Source organism: Pseudophryne corroboree, chromosome 1 (assembly GCF_028390025.1).
Source record: "Pseudophryne corroboree isolate aPseCor3 chromosome 1, aPseCor3.hap2, whole genome shotgun sequence".
Lineage (NCBI taxonomy): Eukaryota > Metazoa > Chordata > Amphibia > Anura > Myobatrachidae > Pseudophryne > Pseudophryne corroboree.
In genome coordinates this window covers 632,364,638-632,388,568 of record NC_086444.1, presented here as the reverse complement: position 1 = coordinate 632,388,568, position 23,931 = coordinate 632,364,638, and the positions used below count along the sequence as shown (strand labels likewise).

Here is a 23,931-nt window from a genome sequence, read left to right as displayed (position 1 = left end):
AGGTAGACAGCATTTGTTGTGCTGCACGGCAGATTCGATATAGCTGAAAGATATGTCATTCACATCTACACATAACCCACACTGTCACAACTAGGCGGGCATAATTAAATGGCTGCCCAGTTGTGATGTTTGGCCAGACATATCGTGTGGCCGATTGGTAAGTGCAGTTGTTTACAGAAAATGGTTGATGGTGACGTTGGTCAGGTGTCTTCCCCCCCAGATTACTCTTAGGTATACTGACATCCCAACTATACAGGCCTCAAATGCTCTACTTGGCCAAGAACTTACTGTTTTTATGACCATTTCCAGTAGTACTTTTTTACCTTACTATTTACCATATACCATTTGTTTTGATAAGCTTTTGAATAAGCTTTTCTCTGTAAGAAATGCTTGAATAAAAAGTATTTTCATCTACAAAGGGATACGAGTCAAAAATCATCTTGCTAAATGGTCATTTAGAGACACTAAAGACGTGTTCTTTCAGCATGGTTATTCAGATGAAGACAACACTGACAAATCCTATTCCTCCATCCACTGTGTGTCACGCTTTGTTCTGAAACAATTTCAGAATGTGATTTTCAATGACCTGTTGAACTGGAGATAGGAAAAAAAAAAATAAGATTTTACTCACCGGTAAATCTATTTCTCGTAGTCCGTAGTGGATGCTGGGAACTCCGTAAGGACCATGGGGAATAGACGGGCTCCGCAGGAGACTGGGCACTCTAAAAGAAAGATTAGGTACTATCTGGTGTGCACTGGCTCCTCCCACTATGACCCTCCTCCAGACCTCAGTTAGGATACTGTGCCCGGAAGAGCTGACACAATAAGGAAGGATTTTGAATCCCGGGTAAGACTCATACCAGCCACACCAATCACACCGTATAACTCGTGATACTATACCCATTTAACAGTATGAAATATAACTGAGCCTCTCAACAGATGGCTCAACAATAACCCTTAGTTAGGCAATAACTACATACAAGTATTGCAGACAATCCGCACTTGGGATGGGCGCCCAGCATCCACTACGGACTACGAGAAATAGATTTACCGGTGAGTAAAATCTTATTTTCTCTGACGTCCTAGTGGATGCTGGGAACTCCGTAAGGACCATGGGGATTATACCAAAGCTCCCAAACGGGCGGGAGAGTGCGGATGACTCTGCAGCACCGAATGAGAGAACTCAAGGTCCTCCTCAGCCAGGGTATCAAATTTGTAGAATTTAGCAAACGTATTTGCCCCTGACCAAGTTGCAGCTCGGCAAAGTTGTAAAGCCGAGACCCCTCGGGCAGCCGCCCAAGATGAGCCCACTTTCCTCGTGGAATGGGCTTTTACTGATTTAGGATGCGGCAATCCAGCCGCAGAATGCTCCAGCTGAATTGTGCTACAAATTCAGCGAGCAATAGTCTGCTTAGAAGCAGGAGCACCTATTTTGTTGGGTGCCTACAGGATAAAAAGCGAGTCAGTTTTCCCGACTCCAGCCGTCCTGGAAATATACATTTTTAAGGCCCTGACTACGTCCAGTAACTTGGAATCTTCCAAGTCCCTAGTAGCCGCAGGCACTACAATAGGTTGGTTCAAGTGAAAAGCTGATACCACTTTAGGGAGAAACTGGGGACGAGTCCTCAATTCTGCCCTATCCATATGGAAAATCAGATAAGGGCTTTTACATGACAAAGCCGCCAATTCTGACACACGCCTGGCCGAAGCCAAGGCCAATAACATGACCACTTTCCACGTGAGATATTTCAAATCCACAGTTTTAAGTGGCTCAAACCAATGTGATTTTAGGAAACTCAAGACCACGTTGAGATCCCAAGGTGCCACAGGAGGCACAAAAGGGGGCTGAATATGTAGCACTCCCTTTACAAATGTCTGAACTCCAGGCAGTGAAGCCAGTTCTTTCTGGAAGAAAATCGACAGAGCCGAAATCTGGACCTTAATGGAACCCAAGTTTAGGCCCATAGTCACTCCTGACTGTAGGAAGTGCAGAAAACGACCCAGCTGAAATTCCTCTGTTGGGGCCTTCCTGGCCTCACACCACGCAACATATTTTCGCCAAATACGGTGATAATGGTTTGCGGTTACTTCTTTCCTGGCTTTTATCAGCGTAGGAATGACTTCCTCCGGAATGCCCTTTCCTTTAGGATCCGGAATTCAACCGCCATACCGTCAAACGCAGCCGCGGTAAGTCTTGGAACAGACAGGGCCCCTGCTGTAGCAGATCCTGTCTGAGCGGTAGAGGCCATGGGTCCTCTGATATCATTTCTTGAAGTTCTGGGTACCAAGCTCTTCTTGGCCCATCCGGAACCACGAGTATCGTTCTTACTCCTCGTTTTCTTATTATTCTCAGTACCTTTGGTATGAGAGGCAGAGGAGGGAATACATAAACCGACTGGTACACCCACGGTGTCACTAGAGCGTCCACAGCTATTGCCTGAGGGTCCCTTGACCTGGCGCAATATCTAGTTTTTTGTTTAGGCGGGACGCCATCATGTCCACCTGTGGCCTTTCCCAACGGTTTACCAACAGTTGGAAGACTTCTGGATGAAGTCCCCACTCTCCCGGGTGTAGGTCGTGTCTGCTGAGGAAGTCTGCTTCCCAGTTGTCCACTCCCGGAATGAACACTGCTGACAGTGCTAAGACGTGATTTTCCGCCCATCGGAGAATCCATGTGGCTTCTGCCATCGCCATCCTGCTTCTTGTGTCACCCTGTCGGTTTACATGGGCGACTGCCATGATGTTGTCTGATTGGATCAGTACCGGCTGGTTTTGAAGCAGAGGCCTTGCCAGACTTAGGGCATTGTAAATGGCCCTCAGTTCCAGAATATTTATGTGTAGGGACGACTCCTGACTTGACCAAAGTCCTTGGAAATTTCTTCCCTGTGTGACTGCCCCCCAGCCTCGAAGGCTGGCATCCGTGGTTACCAGGACCCAGTCCTGTATGCCGAATCTGCGGCTCTCTTGAAGATGAGCACTCTGCAGCCACCACAGTAGAGATACCCTGGTCCTTGGAGACAGGGTTATCAGCCGATGCATCTGAAGATGCGATCCCGACCACTTGTCCAAGAGGTCCCACTGAAAGGTTCTTGCATGGAACCTGCCGAATGGAATTTTGCTTCATAAGAAGCTACCATTTTTCCCAGGACTCGTGTGCAGTGATGCACCGATACCTGTTTTGGCTTCAGGAGGTCTCTGACTAGAGATTACAGCTCCTTGGCTTTCTCCTGCGGGAGAAACACTTTTTTCTGTTCTGTGTCCAGAACCATCCCCAGGAACAGTAGGCGTGTGGTAGGAACCAGCTGTGACTTTGGAATGTATAGAATCCATCCGTGCTGTTGTAGCACTTCCCGAGATAGTGCTACTCCGACCAACAACTGCTCCTTGGACCACGCCTTTATAAGGAGATCGTCCAAGTACGGGACAATTAAAACTCCCTTTTTTTTCGAAGGAGTATCATCATTTCTGCCATAACCTTGGTAAAGACCCTCGGTGCCGTGGACAGTCCAAACGGCAGTGTTTGGAATTGGTAATGGCAATCCTGTACCACAAATCTGAGATACTCCTGGTGAGGATGGTAAATGGGGACATGTAGGTAAGCATCCTTGATGTCCAGGGATACCATGTAATCCCCCTCCTCCAGGCTTGCAATAACCGCCCTGAGCGATTCCATCTTGAATTTTTTTTATGTATGCGTTCAAGGATTTCAAATTTAAAATGTGTCTCACCGAACCGTCCGGTTTCGGTACCACAAACAGTGTGGAATAGTAACCCCGTCCTTGTTGAAGTAGGGGCACCTTGACTATCACCTGCTGGGAATACAGCTTGTGAATTGCCTCTAGCACAGCCTCCCTGCCTGAGGGAGTTGTCGGCAAGGCAGATTTGAGGAAACGGCGGGGGGGAGACGCCTCGAATTCCAGCTTGTACCCTTGAGATACTACTTGAAGGATCCAGGGATCCACCTGTGAGCGAGCCCACTGATCGCTGAAATTTTTGAGGCGGCCCCCCACCGTACCTGGCTACGCCTGTGGAGCCCCCGCGTCATGCGGTGGACGCAGAGGAAGCGGGGGAAGAATTTTGATTCTGGGAACTGGCTGACTGGTGCAGCTTTTTCCCTCTTCCCTCGTCTTTGTGCAGAAAGGAAGCGCCTTTGACCCGCTTGCTTTTCTGAAGCCGAAAGGACTGTACCTGATAATACAGTGCTTTCTTAGGCTGTGAGGAAACCTGAGGTAAAAAATTTTCTTCCCAGCTGTTGCTGTAGATACGAGGTCCCAGAGACCATCCCCAAACAATTCCTCACCCTTATAAGGCTCTATGTGCCTTTTAAAGTCAGCATCACCTGTCCAGTGTCGGGTCTCTAATACCCTCATGACAGAATGGACATTGCATTAATTCTGGATGCCAGCCGGCAAAATATCCCTCTGTGCATCCCTCATATATAAGACGACGTCTTTAATATGCTCTTATATTCGCAAAATAGTATCCCTGTTTGACAGGGTCACAGACCACGCTGCAGCAGCACTATCTGCAGGTCTCAGTCTAGTATCTGAGTGTGTAAATACAGACTTCAGGATAGCCTCCTGCTTTTTATCAGCAGGTACCTTCGAAGTGGCCGTATCCTAAGACGGCAGTGCCACCTTTTTTGACAAACGTGTGAGCGCCTTATCCACCCTAGGGGATATCTCCCAGCGTAACTTATCCTCTGCCGGGAAAGGGTACGCCATCAGTAACTTTTTAGAAATTACCAGTTTCTTATCGGGGGAACCCACGCTTTTTCACACTTCATTCACTCATTTGATGGGGGAACAAAACACTGCCTGCTTTTTCTCCCCAAACATAAAACCCTTTTTTAGTGGTACTTGGGTTAATGTCAGAAATGTGTAACACATTTTTTATTGCCGGGATCATGTAACGGATGTTCCTAGTGGATTGTGTATATGTCTCAACCTCGTCGACACTGGAGTCAGACTCCGTGTCGACATCTGTGTCTGCCATCTGAGGGAGCGGGCGTTTTTGAGCCCCTGATGGCCTTTGAGACGCCTGGGCAGGCGTGGGCTGAGAAGCCGGCTGTCCCACAGCTGTTACGTCATCCAGCCTTTTATGTAAGGAGTTGACACTGTCGGTTTATACCTTCCACCTATCCATCCACTCCGGTGTCGGCCCCACAGGAAGCGACATCACATTTATCGGCATCTGCTCTGCCACCACATAAGCCTCTTCATCAGACGTGTCGACACAGCCGTACCGACACACCGCACACACCCAGGGAATGCTCTGACTGAGGACAGGACCCCACACAGCCCTTTGGGGAGACAGAGAGAGAGTATGCCAGCACACACCAGAGCGCTATATAATTTAGGGATTAACACTATATTGAGTGAATTTTTCCCAATAGCTGCTTGTATATACAATATTGCGCCTAAATTTAGTGCCCCCCCTCTCTTTTTAACCCTTTGAGCCTGCAAACTACAGGGGAGAGCCTGGGGAGCTGTCTTCCAGCTGCACTGTGAAGAGAAAATGGCGCCAGTGTGCTGAGGGAGATAGCTCCGCCCCTTTTTCGCGGACTTTCCCCCCGCTTTTTTATGGATTCTGGCAGGGGTATTTATCACATATATAGCCTCTGGGCCTATATATTGTGATATATTTGCCAGCCAAGGTGTTTTTATTGCTGCTCAGGGCGCCCCCCCCCTGCGCCCTGCACACCCTCAGTGACCGGAGTGTGAAGTGTGTATGAGGAGCAATGGCGCACAGCTGCAGTGCTGTGCGCTACCTTGGTGAAGACTGATGTCTTCTGCCGCCGATTTTCCGGACCTCTTCTTGCTTCTGGCTCTGTAAGGGGGACGGCGGCGCGGCTCCGGGAACGAACACCAAGGCCAGTTCCATGCGGTCGATTCCTCTGGAGCTAATGGTGTCCAGTAGCCTAAGAAGCCCAAGCTAGCTGCAAGCAGGTAGGTTCGCTTCTTCTCCCCTTAGTCCCTCGTTGCAGTGAGCCTGTTGCCAGCAGGTCTCACTGTAAAATAAAAAACCTAAAATAAACTTTCTTTCTAGGAGCTCAGGAGAGCACCTAGTGTGCATCCAGCTCGGCCGGGCACAGAAATCTAACTGAGGTCTGGAGGAGGGTCATAGTGGGAGGAGCCAGTGCACACCAGATAGTACCTAATCTTTCTTTTAGAGTGCCCAGTCTCCTGCGGAGCCCGTCTATTCCCCATGGTCCTTACGGAGTTCCCAGCATCCACTAGGACGTCAGAGAAAATACAGTTACAGTAACAGGTAAAAAAGGAGAGTTATGGTAGATTTACCATTGTTAACTCTCTTTCTGCAAAGTACATTGGGTTCCACAGGGAAACATCAGAGTGTAGAGTGATCCAGAGGCACCAACAGGTAAAGTTTAGCTGTCCCAGAATGCATAGGGGCCTCCTCCATAACCCCGCCTTCAGGCACTGAGAGTTCAGTTTTGATAACCAGTCCAATGCAGGAGCAGGCAAGAGAGAAGGCAGATGTTAGTCACATAAGAACACATTCTCACGACAGGAGAAGGTACCAGTGGCTAATGCCATACAAACCCAAAGAAGCTAGGTGCGTCAGGGTGGGCGCCCTGTGGAACCCAATGTACTTCGCAGAAAGAGAGTTTAACAATGGTAAGTCTACCATAACTCTCCTTTTCTGCAGCAAGATACATTGGTTTCCACAGGGAAACATCAGGGATGTCCTAAAGCAGTTCCTAAAGGGAGGGGACGCACCTTAGCAGATGTGAGAATCTGGCGTCCAAAGGAGGCATCCTGGGAGGCGAAAGTATCAAAGGTATAGAACCCAAGAAACGTGTTTACTGAGGACTATGTAGCCACCTTGAACAATTGTTCTGCGGACGTGCCACAGCAGGCCGTCCAGGAAGGTCCAACAGACCAAGTAGAATGGGCCTTAATCGCAGAAGGAGCTGGGAGTCTAGCCTGCGCATAAGCTTGTGCAATCACCATTCTAATCCATCTGGCCAAGGATTGCTTGTTCGCAGGCCAGCCACGTTTGCAGAAACCAAACTGGACAAAGAGAGCATCCAAACGCCTAATAGAGGCAGTCCTCTCCACATAGACACAGAGAGCCCTTACCACATCCAAAGAACGTTCTTTGGTTGACAGGTCCGAAGAGATAAAGGGCCTAATTCAGATCTGATTGCAGCAGCAGATTTGTTAGCTAATGGGCAATACCATGTGCACTGCAGGTGGGGCAGATATAACATGTGCAGAGAGAGTTAGATTTGGGTGGGTTATTTTGTTGCTGTGCAGGGTAAATAATAGCTGCTTTATTTTTACACTGCAATTTAGATTTCAGTTTGAACACACCACACCCAAATCTAACTCTCACATGTTATATCAGTCCCCCCTGCAGTGCATATGGTTTTGCCCATTAGGTAACAAATTTGCTGCTGCGATCAGATCTGAATTAGGCCCAAAGGCTGGAACCACAATCTCTTGGTTAAGATGAAATGATGACACCACCTTAGGCAAATAACCAGGTCTAGTTCGTAGAACTGCCCGGTAACGGTGGAAAATCAGGAAGGGTGGACGGCAGGACAAAGTGCCTAAGTCCGATACCCGTCTTGCAGAGGCAATAGACTGCAAGAACAGGACCTTGGCCGATTCAAGAGGTTCAAAGGGAGCCTCTTGTAGGGCATTCAGCACAACAGACCGTTCCCATGGAGCCACAGGTGGAACATAAGGAGGCTGAATACTTAGAACACCCTGAGTGAATGTATGAACATCAGGTATAGAGGCAATCTTGCGCTGAAACCACACCGACAAGGCAGATATGTGAACCTTGAGGGATGCCAGACGAAGCCCTAAGTCCAAGCCTCTTTGCAGAAAAGCCAGAATTCTGGAAGTTTTAAATCTACCAACATCATAATATTTATCAGCACACCAGGTGAAATAAGAATGCCAAACCCTGTAATAAATACGGGCAGAGGCCCGTTTGCGGGCCTTCAGCATAGTTTGCATAACCGCCTCAGTAAATCCTTTGGCTCTCAGGAGTGATGGTTCAAGAGCCACGCCGTCAAAGCCAGTCTGGCCAGGTCGGGGTAGAGATAAGGGCCCTGTACGAGGAGGTCTTGACGCAGAGGAAGTAGAAGGGGACGCTCTGTTGACAGACCCTGCAGGTCTGAGAACCAATGCCGTCTGGCCATGCTGGAGCAATTAGAATTAGCATTCCTCCTTCTTGCTTGAACTTCCACAGTAGCCTGGGCAGGAGTGACACCGGAAGGAATATGTAAGGCAGCCGAAAGTTCCACGGAACTGCCAGTGCGTCCACGAACGCTGCCTGAGGATTCATTGTCCGTGATCTGAAGACTGGAATCTTGTGATTGTGTCGAGACGCCATGAGGTCTACGTCTAGTAGATCCCACCTGTCCTCCAGGAGTTGAAAAACTTCTGGATGAAGGCTTCACTCTCCGGAGTGAACGTCCTGGCGACTGAGGAAGTCCGCTTCCCAGTTTAGGACGCCCGGAATGAACACTGCTGATATGGCTGGTAGATGGCGTTCCGTCCAACAAAGGATTTTTGACACTTCCATTATTTCCATACGGCTTCACGTGCCGCCTTGATGGTTTATGTATGCCATCGTGGTGGCGTTGTCTGACTGTACCTGAACAGGCCTGTTCCGTACCAGAGGCAGGGCAAAAGATAGTGCATTGAACACTGCCCTCAGCTCCAAAATGTTGATCTAGTGTAGCTCCAACACCACTGCCCATCCCCGTAGACTGGCGACCGTTGCCAGTAGAACCCTGTTGGGGATCCAGAATGGATGGCCCTTGTACAATTGCTGGTCCTGGAGCCAACAGGACAGTGACAGACGAACCTCCGGAGTCAACAAGACCATCTGGTATCTGATCCAATGACGTAGGCCGTCCCACTTTGACGGGATCAACGAGAGTGAAATTGAGCGTACTCCACCATGTTGAAAAACCACACCATCAGTCCAAGGACTTGCATCGCTGGCTGTATCGACACTCTGGGGCGACAAATTAAGTGTCTTATCCTGTCCTGAAGCTTCAGGACTTTGTCTGGAGACAGGAACAGTCTCTGATTGTGTGTGTCCAAAAGTGCCCCAAGGTGCACCATGCTCTGAGCTGGGACCAGCAAGGACTTCTTCCAATTTATTAGCCACCCATGGGCTTGCAGGAAAGTCACCGTCAGTTGCAGATGACTGAGGAGGACTTTGTGAGAATTTGCCAGAATCAGCAGGCCGTCCAAGTATGGGAGGATTCTGATTCCCTGGCGACAGAGGTGCGCCGTCATCATGGCCATGACCTTGGTGAAGATCCGAGGAGCCGTAGCCAGTCCAAATGGCAGAGCCTGGAATTGGAAGTAAAGGTTGCCAATAGCAAATCGCAGGAACTGCTGATGCAATATGACAATAGGAATATAAAGATATATATCCTGTATATCCAGGGATACCATATAGTTTCCGGGTTCCATAGCAGCACAATTGAGCGCAGCGTTTCCATATGAAACTTGGACACACTCACAAACTTGTTCATTGATATGAGGTTGAGTATGGGCCGGAAAGACCCATTGGGTTTCGGGACCAGAAACAGGGTCGAACAGTAACTTCTGCCCCTCTATTACTTCTGTACTCAGGAGGGAACCTATAACCGTTTGCTGAGCCTGCGCTTTCAACGTATCCAAAGGGAGAGCCGTTGTGCAGAACTGGTGTGGCAGGACGTCTCTTGAAGGAGATAGCGAACCGTGAGAGACAACTTCCAGTACCCATGCATCTGAAGTGGTCATGAGCCAGACCTGGGCAAACTGTGTAAATTGGCCTCCCACCCTGGGATCCCCCAGGGGGAGGCCCGCACCGTCATGCAGCAGGCTTGTCATGTTTTGCAGCCGGATGACGGGCTACCCAAGACTGTTTCGCCTTCGGCTTGGTGGTTTTGGGAGCACGAGATTGTCTCGGGTATGTCTGACCTTTTGCTTTTACTTGCGGCTGAATGGTGCGAAAAGTGGTACCCTTTGCCTTCTGTGCAGAAGGATTAGTAGTTGGAAGAAAAGCTGTCTTAGCAGCTGCCAGTACAGACACAATTTTATTCAGGTCCTCCTCAAACAAATTATCCCCTGTGAAGGGGAGGACCTCCAAAGTCTTTTTGGAGTCCAAGTCCACTTTCCATGACCTCAACCACAGTATGAGGCGCGCCAGGAGAGACGTAGCCGACGCTTTGGCTACAAATACTCCTGCCTCAGAGGATGCCTCTTGAATGTAGGAAGAAGCTGTGGTAATGTGAGACAGGTATTGTCTGGCATTGTCAGAAATATCCTTGGGCAGCTCTTTCTCTAACGCCTGAACCCACGCCTCAATACCTTTTGCGGCCCAAGAGGAAGTTATAATGGGTCTAAGAATAGCCCTGTAAGGGAATCTACAGATTTAAGGCACCCTTCAACACGCTTATCTGACGGCTCCCTCAGTGAGGTGACAGTGGTGACAGGCAGAGTGGATGACACAACTAGGCGGGTGACATGAGAATCCTCCGGCGGTGGAGTCTCCCATTTGTTACACAACTCTGCAGGGAGAGAGTAGCGAGCCAAGGCCCGTTTAGGAATAGGGAATTTCTTCCCTGGATTAGACCAGGGTTCCCGCCTGATGTCCACTAAATGATCAGAATGAGGTAAAACAGTTTTAACCACTTTCTGCTATTTAAACTTATCAGTTTTCTTTGCCACAGCAGTGGATTCCTCCTCATCTGTGATTTGAAGGATATGCTTAAAGCAAACACCAGGGCAGGGACATCCATTTGTAAGGGAGAATCCTCATCAGTAACACAGGATTCAGTGTCTGACAGGACCGTATGCTCCCCCTCCTCTTCAGATGAGACATCAGAGAGACTGTGTAGACTGTGAGGAGGAAGCAGCCCGCTTAGAGGGACCAGGGACATGGGAGTGACCCGAGGTAGATTTCTGTCTAACCAGGGACTTGTTTAGCGGTTCAGTTGGTTAGACAAATTTTACGCCCAAGGCGGATTAACCATGGGCACAATTTCTGGGAGTAATAGCACAGGCTGCCCCCTAGGGGGTGCAAGGCACTCCACAAGAGTACCCAGCAGGGTAGTGTATGCTGCCCATGGAGGCTCCTGACTAATGATAGGGGCTGCGGACTGACTGGGAGGTGCATGACAAGCAGTACACAGACCATCATACAACACTTCCCCCTCTGATACATCCTTGGAGCATTCTTTGCATGATGCAGGAGCTTCTACAGATTTACTGCCCTTTCTGTTAGACATTATATATGCAACAAATTGGCTAACACAGTACGATTATAAAACCAGACAAAAGCAAAAACCTGTTGAATAAAACAGGGTATAACTTGACTGTAACACGGTGGAAATATACTTATATCTATATATAAACACTGTATATAACAATATTGTAAGACCCAAACGCACCTAGCCCAGGGTACAGAATATAGTGAGTTATATCTGGGAAACAATGAAAGTGAAAACACACAGCAGATACAGGCACACAGTCACATGCAATGCAGAAATTATGAGAACAATAAAGCTGCACTGGACTTATATACTGTATATCACAGCGCAGTCACAGACCGGAGGATATAGCAGAATACTCGTACAATATACACCCTTTCTCAACTAACGATGTCTCTAAGACATGTACTCAAGTGAATCTAAAGTCTCATTGCTGTACACAGGCGGCTTTACATTGCCCTGCAATCCCGGAGACCTACTGCAGCTGTCTCTGTGAGGGAGTGAGGCAGCTCCAGGGTGGGAAATCTGCAAGGAGATGGCGCCCAGAGACTCTGTGAGTGAGGGAGAGTGAGGCAGCTCCAGGGTGGGAAATCCTCAAGGACATGGCGCCCTGAGCTGGGGGAGGGGCTACAGGTCAAGCGCCGCCTTCCCTATGCTGGACTTCCACCCCAGGTACTGTGGAGCCTTATTAAGCAGGCTATAATACACCTGACCTGTGCTCCGATTGCCCTGGTGGTCTATTGGGGTCCCTGCCCAGTGACAGTGTCCATGCCAGCGTCACGGTCCGTCTCCCCAGACCACGGACGGAATTCGATTTAATGGTGGGCCCCCCCCTGGGAGACCCTCTTACCTCCTCCCCATTGCAGCCACGCAATCCAGGAGAGCAGTCTGCGACCGTGCCTAAGTTGGAACACCTCCGCCGCAGGTACTCTGGAACCAGGCTAATGGGAGTGTGCAGCGCCACTCGGGAGGTGATGGAGATGCAGCGCTGAATGTCACTCTGACATTCAGCGCTACCAACCCAGTCAGAAAAGTGAAGTCTTCTTTGTTCAAAAGCTTTCAGGGCTGCGTAGTGCAGGCACCAACTCAAAACTGAGGTCTCAGTGACTGAAGGCGGGGTTATGAAGGAGGCCCCTATTTATCCTGGGACAGCTAAAGCTTTACCTGTTGGTACCTCTGGATCAAGCTCCACTCTACACCCCGATGTTTCCCTGTGGAAACTAATGTACCCTGCTGCAGAAACAGCATTTGTCTCTGAATTGATCTGAATGCAGGAAACCTTCCAAATCGTTCTAATGGATTACCTCATTTAGGCATACTTTGTTTAGGGTAAAATGAAAATGCCAAGCCATAGATTAACCATTTATCTCCCATTATAATTTATGTATATTCTGGGTTCCTCTCACGTGAGCATTTTAGCAGCTCTACACAGAGAGAATAGTGACAGTGGCAAGACAGAGGATAAAATTAGCTGCAAAATGCCTGTACTTAATTAGCCTGAGGCTAGTGTCACACACGGCTACAAAATGCTAATGTTTCTCTTCCATTAGAATATATGGAGATTATGGGTTTTTCTTAGATGAGCTAGAAAGGCAGAGCTAAAATTACCTGGAAAAGACTAGAATTTTGCAACACGAGTGATATTGTCATTTGATTAACAGAGGGTTAGAAAAAGTATGTTTTGGTGCAATAGTATTAACTACATTTCCATAACATAACATGGAAATTTATATCTTCAGCTTTCAAATATATAAAATACTGCATTCCTGCAAGTTACAAAGAAGCACAGTGGCCACAGCATCCTCTATTTTATAGACACTGGCTTGTGCCCACTGCCACACTGAAACAATTTCATCCTAAGTGGTAAGTTTAGGGTCTGATGTATATACCTTTTTTATGACCCAGTGCCACAGCGAGATCCATTGGGGTGTATCCAGAATCTGCCTCCATAGTTAAGTCAGCACCTCGCTCTGTAGGCACACAAGCTGCAATTACCATAATGCACAACCTTATATATTCAATGGTTAAATGTTTAAAAAATAGAATTTTGGTTACCTACCGGTAAATCCTTTTCTCGTAGTCTGTAGAGGATGCTGGGGTCCACATTAGTGCCATGGGGCTATAGATGGGTCCACTAGGAGCCATTGGCACTTTAAGAGTTTGAGAGTGTGGGCTGGCTCCTCCCTCTATGCCTCTCCTACCAGACTCAGTCTAGAAACTGTGCCCGAGGAGATGGACATCTTCGAGAGAAGGAATTAACACAGATAGTGGTGAGATTCACAGCTCACACATACAAGGCACATCAAGCTAACTTAGCTCGAAAACTAAGCAACCCCTGAAACAGTACTTACCAAGTAACAATGCAGTACGTAACTAAAAAAGTTGTACTGAACCAGATAACAATTGCAGGAAAATGAAGCGCTGGGCGGGCGCCCAGCATCCTCTACGGACTACGAGAAAAGGATTTACCGGTAGGTAACCAAAATCCTATTTTCTCTTACGTCCTAGAGGATGCTGGGGTCTACATTAGTACCATGGAGATGTGCAGAGGCTCCTGCAGAACTGATTGACTGAACTACAGGTCCTCAGAGGCCAAAGTATCGAACTTGTAGAACTCAGCAAACGTGTTCGATCCATATCAAGTAACCGCTTGGCAAAGCTGTAAAGCCGAGACACCCCGGGCAGCCGCCGACAAAGAACCCACCTTACGAGTAGAGTGGGCCATAACAGACGTAGGACACGGCAATCCTGCCGTAGAATATGCATGCTGGATAGTGAACCTGATCCAGCGAGAGACCGACTGCTTAGAAGCAGGACACCCAAATTTCTTGGGATCATACAGGACAAACAGAGAGTCCAATTTCCTGTGACGAGCAGTCCTCTTCACATAGATTTTTAAAGCCCTTACAACATCCAAGGACTTTGATGAAATAGAGGAGTCAGTAGCAACTGGCACCACAATAGGTTGGTTGATATGAAATGCCGACACAACCTTCGGAAGGAACTGCTGACGCGTTCGGAGCTCAGCTCTATCTTCATGGAAGATCAAGTATGGGCTTTTACATGACAAAGCCCCCAACTCCGACACACGTCTAGCAGAAGCTAAGGCCAACAAAGTGACAGCCTTCCACGTGAGAAACTTGAGCTCCACCTCCTGTAGAGGTTCAAACCAGTCCGACCGGAGGAACTGCAACATCACGTTAAGGTCCCAGGGCGCCGTAGGTGATACAAAGGGAGGCTGGATGTGCAGAACTCCCTTCAAAAAACTCTGAACCTCAGGGAGGGCAGCCAACTGTTCCTGGAAGAAAATGGATAGGGACAAAATTTGGACCTTTATGGATCCCAACCTCAGGCTCATATCCACACCTGCTTGCAGGAAGAGAAAACGTCCCAGTTGAATCTCCACCGTAGGAAACTTCTTGGACTCACACCAAGATACATATTTTTTCCAAATACGATAGTAATGTTTAGACGTTACTCCTTTCCTAGCCTGTATCAGGGTAGGAATAACCTTGTTCGGAATGCCCTTCTGAGCTAGTATCTGGCGTTCAACCTCCATGCCGTCAAACATAGCAGTGGTAAGTCTTGATAGGCGAACAGCCCCTGCTGCAGCAGGTCCTCCCGAAGAGGAAGAGGCCTCGGCTCTTCTAGCAGTAAATCCAGAAGATCCGTGTACCAAGACCTTCTTGGCCAGTCTGGAGCAATGAGGATCGCTTGAACCCATGTTCTCCTTATGAGCTTTAGAACTCTTGGAGTGGTGGAAACACGTACACCGACTGGAAAACCCACGGAGTCACTAGGGCATCCACTGCCACCGCTTGCGGGTCCCTCGACCTGGAACAATATCGCTGAAGCTTCTTATTGAGACGAGAGAGGCCATCATGTCTATTTGAGGTACACCCCAAAGATCTGTTACCTCCTTGAACACCTCCGGATGGAGACCCCACTCTCCCGGATGGAGATCGTGTCCGCTGAGGAAGTCCGCTTCCCAGTTGTCCATTGCCGAAATGAAGATTGCTGAAAGCTCCAACGCGTGTTCTTCTGCCCAGTGGATGATTCTTGTTAGCTTTGACATTACAGCTCTGATCTTCGTTGAGCCCTGTCTGTTGATGTAATCCACCGTCGTTACATTGTCCGACTGCTCTTGAATGGCCCGATTTCTCAGAAGATGGGCCGCTTGGAGAAGACCGTTGTAGACGGCTCTTAGTTCTAGAATGTTTATCAGCAGGCCGGCTTCCAGACTTGACCACCTTCCTTGGAAGGTCTCCCCGTGAGTGACTGTGCCCCAGCCCCGGAGACTTGCATCCGTGGTTAGAAGGATCCAGTCCTGAATCCCGAACCTGCGGCCCTCCAGAAGGTGAGGCATTTGTAGCCACCAGAGGAGTGAAATACTGGCCTTTGGTGACAGACGTATTCTCAGGTGCATATGTAGATGGGATCCCGACCACTTGTCCAGGAGATCCAGTTGGAAGGACCGAGCATGAAACCTCCCGTACTGTAGAGCCTCGTAAGAGGCCACCATCTTTCCCAGAAGGCGAATGCAGTGATGAACCAACACTTGGGCTGGCTTCAGGACATCCCGGACCATTGTTTGTTTCACCAACGCTTTTTCCTCTGGAAGAAACACCCTCTGCACTTCCGTGTCGAGGATCATTCCCAGAAAGGACAAACCTCCTGGTTGGTTCCAAATGTGATTTTGGAAGATTCAGGATCCAACCGTGTTCCCTGAGCAGGTGGGTCGTGAGAAGAATGGATTGAAACAGCTTCTCCTTGGATGACGCCTTTATCAACAGATCGTCTAGATACGTAATTATGTTCACCCTGTCTGCGGAGGAGAATCATCATTTCCGCCATCACCTTGGTGAATACCCTTGGTGCTGTGGAGAGGCCGAATGGAAGGGCCTGGAACTGAAAGTGACAGTCCAACAGTGCGAATCGAAGATAAGCTTGATGTCGCAGCCAAATCGGAATGTGGAGGTACGCATCCTTGATATCCAGGAATACTAGGAATTCACCCTCCTCCAGACCTGATATTACTGCCCTTAGAGACCCCATTTTGAACTTGAACTCCCTCAGAAAGGGGTTTAGTGATTTTAAGTTCAGAATGGGCCTGACCGAACCATCCGGTTTCGGTACCACGAAAAGGTTCGAATAGTAACCCTTGTTTTGCATATGAGGCGGTACTGACACAATGACCTGTGCCTCCACCAACTTCTGGACGGCTTCTTGCAGGACAGTCCTATCTGCCAGCAGACCTGGCAAGTCTGATCTGAAAAATCGGTGAGGAGGGAGATTTTGAAATTCCAGCCTGTACCCCTGGGATACAATATCTTGCACCCAGGGGTCCAGGCCGGAGGACACCCAGACATGACTGAAAAGTCTGAGTCTCGCTTCCACCGGCCACACCTCCGGGGCGTGCAGTCCACCGTCATTCGGAGGACTTTGGTGTACCTGAAGCAGGTTTCTGTTCCTGGGAACCTGCAGCCGCATGTTTCTTTGACTTGGGCCGGTCTCCTCGAAAGAAGGTGTTGGCCGGCTTGGCCTTTCTGGGCTTGGTAGACCGAAAGGGCTGTGATGTAACAGAAGAAAAGGGTTTCTTCGGAGCAGGTGTAGCTGAGGGAAGAAAAGGTGACTTACCAGCCGTAGCTGTGGAGATCCACGCATCTAACGCTTCCCCAAAGACGGCCTGACCTGTGTAGGTAGGGTCTCCACACTTCTCCGGGATTCCGAGTCGGCAGACCACTGGCACAACCACAGTCCTCGACGAGCTGATACTGACATGGAAGAAATTCCCGCAGCCATGGAACCCAGGTCTTTCATGGATTCTTCACATAAATATACTTTTTTTGGGGACTAGCCCCATAGAAAATTCCTTTTTGGCTAGTCCCCAAAAAAAGTACTTTCATGGATTCTACCAGAAATCCTGCCGAATGTTACGTAAAAACAATTCAACATCACATTTCTCCATAGTACCAAAGTCCTCAAGTAACGTGCCTGACCACTTTACTATAGCTTTGGCAATTCAAGCACTGGCAATAGTGGGACGCAGTATTGCCCCAGAAGCAGAGTACATGGATTTGAGCGTATTATCAATTTTACGATCAGCCGGCTCTTTCAAGGCGGTAGATCCTGGAACAGGTAAAACCACCTTTTTTGAGAGTCTGGACACTGACGCGTCAACAATAGGTGGGTTTTCGCATTTTTTCCTATCATCTACCGTAAGAAGGAAACGCTACCAGAACCCTTTTAGGTATCTGGAATTTTATATTCGGGTTTTCCCAAGCCTTTTAAAAAATAGCATTTAATTCCTTTGACACAGGTAAGGTTAGCGGGCTTTCTTATTTTCAGTGAAGTAAGCCTCCTCAACCTGCTCGGGTGTTGTATCAGCAATATTTAACACATCCCTAATAGCCTCTATCATCAACTACACCCCTTTTGCAAGAGAGATGCTACCCCCCGCAACACATCCCCGTCACCGTCTGCAGTATGAGAATCGGTATCGGTATCATCCTGCATAATGAGCACGTTTATGTGAATATACAGCGGGGAGCCCTGATGTACCTGAACTGGGCCAGACTGCCATAGAATTCTGTAAAGCCTGAGTTGCAGATTCATTTTGTGCAACCCTATTTGAAATCTGAGAACATAAGATTTTAAACCTACCGGTAAATCTTTTTCAACTAGTCCGTAGAGGATGCTGGGGACTCCGTAAGGACCATGGGGTATAGACGGGCTCCGCAGGAGACATGGGCACTATAAAGAACTTTAGAATGGGTGTGCACTGGCTCCTCCCTCTATGCCCCTCCTCCAGACCTCAGTTAGAAACTGTGCCCAGAGGAGATTGACAATACGAGGAAAGGATTTTGTAAATCTAAGGGCAAGATTCATACCAGCCCACACCATCCACACCGTACAACCTGGAACATACGCAACCAGTTAACAGTATGAACAAAACAGTATCAGCTAAAGACTGATCTCAACTGTAACAAAACCCTTATGTAAGCAACAACTATATACAAGCCTTGCAGATTTTGTCCGCACCGTGACGGGCGCCCAGCATCCTCTACGGACTAGGAGAAAAAGATTTACCAGTAGGTTTAAAATCTTATTTTCTCTTACGTCCTAGAGGATGCCGGGGACTCCGTAAGGACCATGGGGTTTATACCAAAGCTCCAGACCGGGCGGGAGAGTGCGGACGACTCTGCAGCACCGACTGAGCAAACGCAAGGTCCTCATCAGCCAGGGTATCAAACTTATAGAACTTTGCGAAAGTGTTTGAATCTGACCAGGTAGCAGCTCGGCAAAGCTGTAAAGCCGAGACGCCTCGGGCAGCCGCCCAAGAAGAGGCCACCTTCCTAGTTGAATGGGCCTTTACTGAATTTGTTAACGGCAATCCTGCCGTAGAATGAGCCTGCTGAATCGTGTTACAGACCCAGCGAGCAATAGTCTGCTTCGAAGCAGGAGCGCCAACTTTGTTGGCTGCATACAGGACAAACAGTGCTTCTGTTTTCCTAACTCGAGCCGTCCTGGCTACATAGATTTTTAAGGTCCTGACTACATCAAGGGACTTGGAATCCTCCAAGTCACTCGTAGCCACAGGCACCACAATAGGTTGGTTCATATGAAATGAAGAAACCACCTTAGGCAAAAATTGAGGACGAGTCCTCAACTCTGCTCTATCCACATGGAAGGTCAAATAGGGGCTCTTGTGAGACAAGGCCGCCAATTCGGACACCCGCCTTGCAGATGCCAAGGCCAACTACATGACCACCTTCCAAGTGAGAAATTTCAATTCAACCGTTTGAAGAGGTTCAAACCAGTGAGACTTCAGGAACCGTAACACCACGTTAAGGTCCCAAGGTGCCACTGGGGGCACAAAAGGAGGCTGGATGTGCAGCACTCCCTTTACAAAAGTATGGACTTCTGGGAGAGAAACCTATTCCTTCTGAAAGTAAATAGACAGGGCCGAAATCTGTACCTTAATGGAGCCTAATTTTAGGCCCATATCCACTCCTGTCTGTAGAAAGTGGAGAAAACGACCCAGATGGAAATCTTCCGTAGGAGCATTCTTGGCTTCACACCAAGAAACATACTTCCTTCAGATACGGTGATAATGTTTTGCCGTCACGTCCTTCCTAGCCTTTACCAGAGTAGGGATGACTTCCTCCGGAATACCTTTCCCAGCTAGGATTCGGCGTTCAACCGCCATGCCGTCAAACGTAACCGCGGTAAGTCTTGGAACATGCAGGGCCCCTGTTGTAACAGGTCCTCCCTGAGAGGAAGAGGTCATGGATCTTCTGTGAGCATCTCCTGAAGATCTGAATACCAGGCCCTTCGAGGCCAATCTGGAACAATGAGTATTGTTTTTACTCTTTTTTGTCGTATGATTCTCAATATTTTTGAGATGAGAGGAAGAGGGGGGAACACATAGACCGACTGAAACACCTAAGGTGTCACCAGGGCGTCCACCGCTACTGCCTGAGGGTCCCTTGACCTGGCACAATACCTCCAAAGCTTCTTGTTGAGGCGTGACGCCATCATGTCTATGTGAGGAATTCCCCAAAGACTTGTTATCTCTGTAAAAACTTCTTGATGAAGTCCCCACTCTCCTGGATGGAGATCGTGTCTGCTGAGGAAGTCTGCTTCCCAGTTGTCCACTCCCGGAATGAAGACCGCTGACAGATCGCTTACGTGATTTTCCGCCCAGCGAAGAATCCTGGTGGCTTCCGCCATTGTCACTCTGCTCCTTGTCCCACCTTGGTGGTTTACATGAGCCACGGCTGTGACGTTGTCTGATTGAATCAGAACCAGTAGGTCGCGAAGAAGATCCTCCGCTTGTCGTAGCCCGTTGTATATGGCCCTCAATTCCAGTACGTTGATGTGTAGACAAGCCTCCTGGCTTGACCATAGCCCCTGAAAATTTCTTCCTTGTGTGACTGCTCCCTATCCTCGGAGGCTCGCGTCCGTGGTCACCAAAACCCAGTCCTGAATGCCGAACCTGCGACCCTCTAGAAGGTGAGCACTTTGCAGCCACCACAGGAGAGACACCCTGGCCCGGGGGGGACAGGCTTATCTTCTGATGTATTAGTAGACGGGACCCAGGCCACTTGTCCAGGAGGTCCCACTGAAACGTCCTTGCATGAAACCTGCCGAAGGGGATGGCCTCGTAGGCTGCCACCATTTTCCCCAGAACACGAGTGCATTGATGAACAGACACTCTTTTCGGCTTTAGCAAGTCTCTGACCATGTTCTGGAGGTCCTGGGCTTTTTCCATCGGGAGAAAAACCCTCTTCTGCTCCGTGTCCAGAACCATTCCTAGGAATGATAGTCGAGTCGTTGGAATCAATTGTGACTTTGGCAGATTGAGAATCCAACCGTGTTGTTGTAGTACTCTCAGGGAGAGCGACACGCTCTTCTGCAATTGATCTCTCGATCTTGCTTTTATCAGGAGATCGTCCAAGTATGGGATAATTGTGACTCCCTGCCTGCGCAGGAGCACCATCATCTCCGCCATCACCTTGGTGAAAATCCTCGGGGCCGTGGAAAGCCCAAACGGCAATGTCTGAAACTGGTAATGACAGTCCTGTACAGCGAATCTCAGGTACACCTGATGAGGAGGATATATGGGGACATGAAGGTATGCAACCTTTATGTCGAGTGACACCATAAAATTCCCCCCTTCCAGACTGGAAATCACAGCCCGGAGCGATTCCATCTTGAATTTGAACTTTCTCAAGTACAGGTTTAGGGATTTTAGATTTAAAATGGGTCTGACCGAACCATTTGGCTTCGGGACCACGAACAGGGTCGAATAGTACCCTTTCCCCCGTTGGACTAGGGGAACCTTGACCATCACTTGCTGTTGATACTACTTTTGAATTGCAGCGAACACTACTTCCCTCTCTGGGGGAGAAGCTGGCAAGGCCGACTTGAAAAATCGGCGAGGGGGCACCTCTTCGAATTCCAGTTTGTAGCCTTGGGATACAATATCCATCACCCAAGGATCCACCTCTGACAGAACCCAGACCTGGCTGAAGAGTCGAAGACGTGCCCCCACCGGCGCGGACTCCCTCAGTGGAGCCCCAGCGTCATGCAGTGGATTTAGTAGAAGCCGGGGAGGACTTCTGCTCCTGGGAACTAGCCGGAGCAGGTGCTCTCTTTCCTCTACCCTTACCTCTGGCGAGGAAAGATGAGCCCCGACCTCTTCTGGACTTATGCGACCGAAAGGACTGCATCTGATATTGTGGAGTTTTCTTTTTCTGTGGGGGAACAAAAGGCAAAAAGGTAGATTTACCCGCGGTAGCTGTGGCAACCAGGTCCGCAAGACCTTCCCCAAATAAAACCTCACCTTTGTATGTCAAAACCTCCATATGCTTCTTTGAGTCGGCATCACCCGTCCATTGACGGGTCCACAGGGCTCGCCTAGCAGAAATCGCCATAGCGTTGGCTCTCGAACCCAGCAGCCCAACGTCTCTGAGCGTCCCTCATATATAAGACTGCGTCTTTAATGTGGCCAAAGGTCAATAAAATGGTATTCCTATCTAGGGTATCAAGGTCAGCTGACAGGGTATCTGTCCAAGCTGCAACTGCTCTACACACCCATGCCGATGCTATTGCCGGTCTGAGCAAAGCACCTGTATGCGCATAAATAGACTTTAAAGTAGTTTCCTGTCTGCGATCAGCAGGATCCTTGAGGGCTGCCGTGTCTGGAGACGGTAGCGCCACTTTCTTGGACAGGCGTGTTAAAGCCTTGTCCACCCCGGGTGAGGATTCCCAACGTACCCTGTCCTGTGCAGGGAAAGGATACGCCATAAGAATCCTCTTGGGAATCTGCAGTTTTTTATCTGGAGTTTCCCAAGCTTTTTCAAATAACTTGTTAAGCTCATGGGATGGGGGAAAGGTTACCTCAGGTTTCTTTTCCTTATACATGCGCACCCTCGTGTCAGGGACCGAGGGGTCATCTGTGATATGCAAAACCTCTTTTATTGCAATAATCATATAATGAATACTTTTTGCCACCCTCGGGTGCAACCTCGCTTCATCGTAGTCGACACTGGAGTCAGAGTCCGTGTCGGTATCAGTGTCTGCTATCTGGGATAGGGGACGTTTCTGAGACCCAGAAGGGCCCGGTGACCCAGCCGAAGCCGTGGATTGACTCCCTGCTCTTTCCCTGGACTCTGCTTTGTCCAATCTCTTATGTAATAAGGTCACATTTGCATTTAAAACATTCCACATGTCCATCCAATCATGAGTCGGCGTTGCCGACGGCGACACAACAATCATCTGCTCTACCTCCTCCTTAGCTGAGCCTTCCGCATCAGACATGCCGACACACTCGTACCGACACCCCCACACACACAGGGATATAGATATAAGGAGACAGTTCCCCAATAAGGCCCTTTGGAGAGACAGAGAGAGAGTATGCCAGCACACACCCAGCGCCAACTGACACTGGAAAATAATGTCCCAGACAATAGCGCTTTTATATTAAATTACTGTGTAATACACTCACTGCGCCTTACAAGTGCCCCCCCTCCTCTTTTCAGCCCTGTGTCACCGTGTTCAGCAGGGGAGATACCGGGGAGCCAGCTTCTCTGCAGATCTTTGGAGAAAATGGCGCTGGTTAGTGCTGTGGGACCAAGCTCCGCCCCCTCCAGCGGCGGGCTTAGGTCCCGCTCAAACTCAAAACTGGTGGGGGATTTAAAGAATTACTGCCTCCGCAGTGCCTATAATAATGCCAGATATAGAGGTTATTATTGCTGCCCAGGGCGACCCCCCCTGCGCCCTGCTCCCATCAGTGCCCGCTAGTGTGTGGGAGCAATGGCGTGCAGCGTTACCGCTGCGCGCTTACCTCAGTGAAGATCAGAAGTCTTCTGCCTCCTTGAAGTCTTCTTTTCTTCTTATACTCACCCGGCTTCAATCTTCCGGCTGTGTGAGGAGGACGGCGGCGCGGCTCTGGGACGAACGGCGGAGGGAGACCTGCGTTCCGACTTCCTCTGGAGCTAATGGTGTCCAGTAGCCTAAGAAGCAGAGCCTATCACTTAAGTAGGTCTGCTTCTCTCTCCTCAGTCCCACGATGCAGGGAGCCTGTTGCCAGCAGGGCTCCCTGAAAATAAAAAAACTAACAAATTTCTTTTTCAGAGAAACTCAGGAGAGCTCCCCTGTAGTGCACCCAATCTCTTCTGGGCACAGGATCTAACTGAGGTCTGGAGGAGGGGCATAGAGGGAGGAGCCAGTGCACACCCATTCTAAAGTTCTTTATAGTGCCTATGTCTCCTGCGCAGCCCGTCTATACCCCATGGTCCTTACGGAGTCCCCAGCATCCTCTAGGACGCAAGAGAAATCATAGATTTGATAGAGGGTAACCACTCGGGCTCCCTTGCTGGAATCTGTGCTAAACCAGTGCAATCCTGATTACATGGAATGGGATCATCCTGAGAGGACATATCCTCTGCAGCATATGATGCAGAGTCCCGGGACATTGCTTAATGGAGACCACAGACACTCCACACACACACACACACACACACACACACACACACACACACACACACACACACACACACACACACTCACTCACACTCACTCACACACGGGAGGACAGACAGAGTTTCACCCCAAGAATGGAAAGAGAGAGACAGAGATTGGAACCTACACACACACACAGCGCTTTTAATATA

General features: G+C 49.0%; 1 protein-coding gene across 6 annotated transcripts in view; it reads right to left on the bottom strand.

Moving 5' to 3' along the window:
- Positions 1 to 435: 435 nt before the first annotated feature.
- The window catches only part of RFXANK (regulatory factor X associated ankyrin containing protein), a 114,539-nt gene continuing 91,043 nt past the window's right edge, over positions 436 to 23,931 (bottom strand). For all 6 annotated transcript variants that reach the window (XM_063914552.1, XM_063914558.1, XM_063914557.1 and 3 more), the window contains 2 exons: positions 13,141 to 13,221; positions 436 to 594 (listed from right to left, as the gene is read on the bottom strand). In XM_063914552.1, the coding sequence (XP_063770622.1) occupies positions 542 to 594; positions 13,141 to 13,221 (134 nt within the window). In that variant the 3' untranslated portion in view covers positions 436 to 541. The remainder of the gene's footprint in view (positions 595 to 13,140; positions 13,222 to 23,931) is intronic.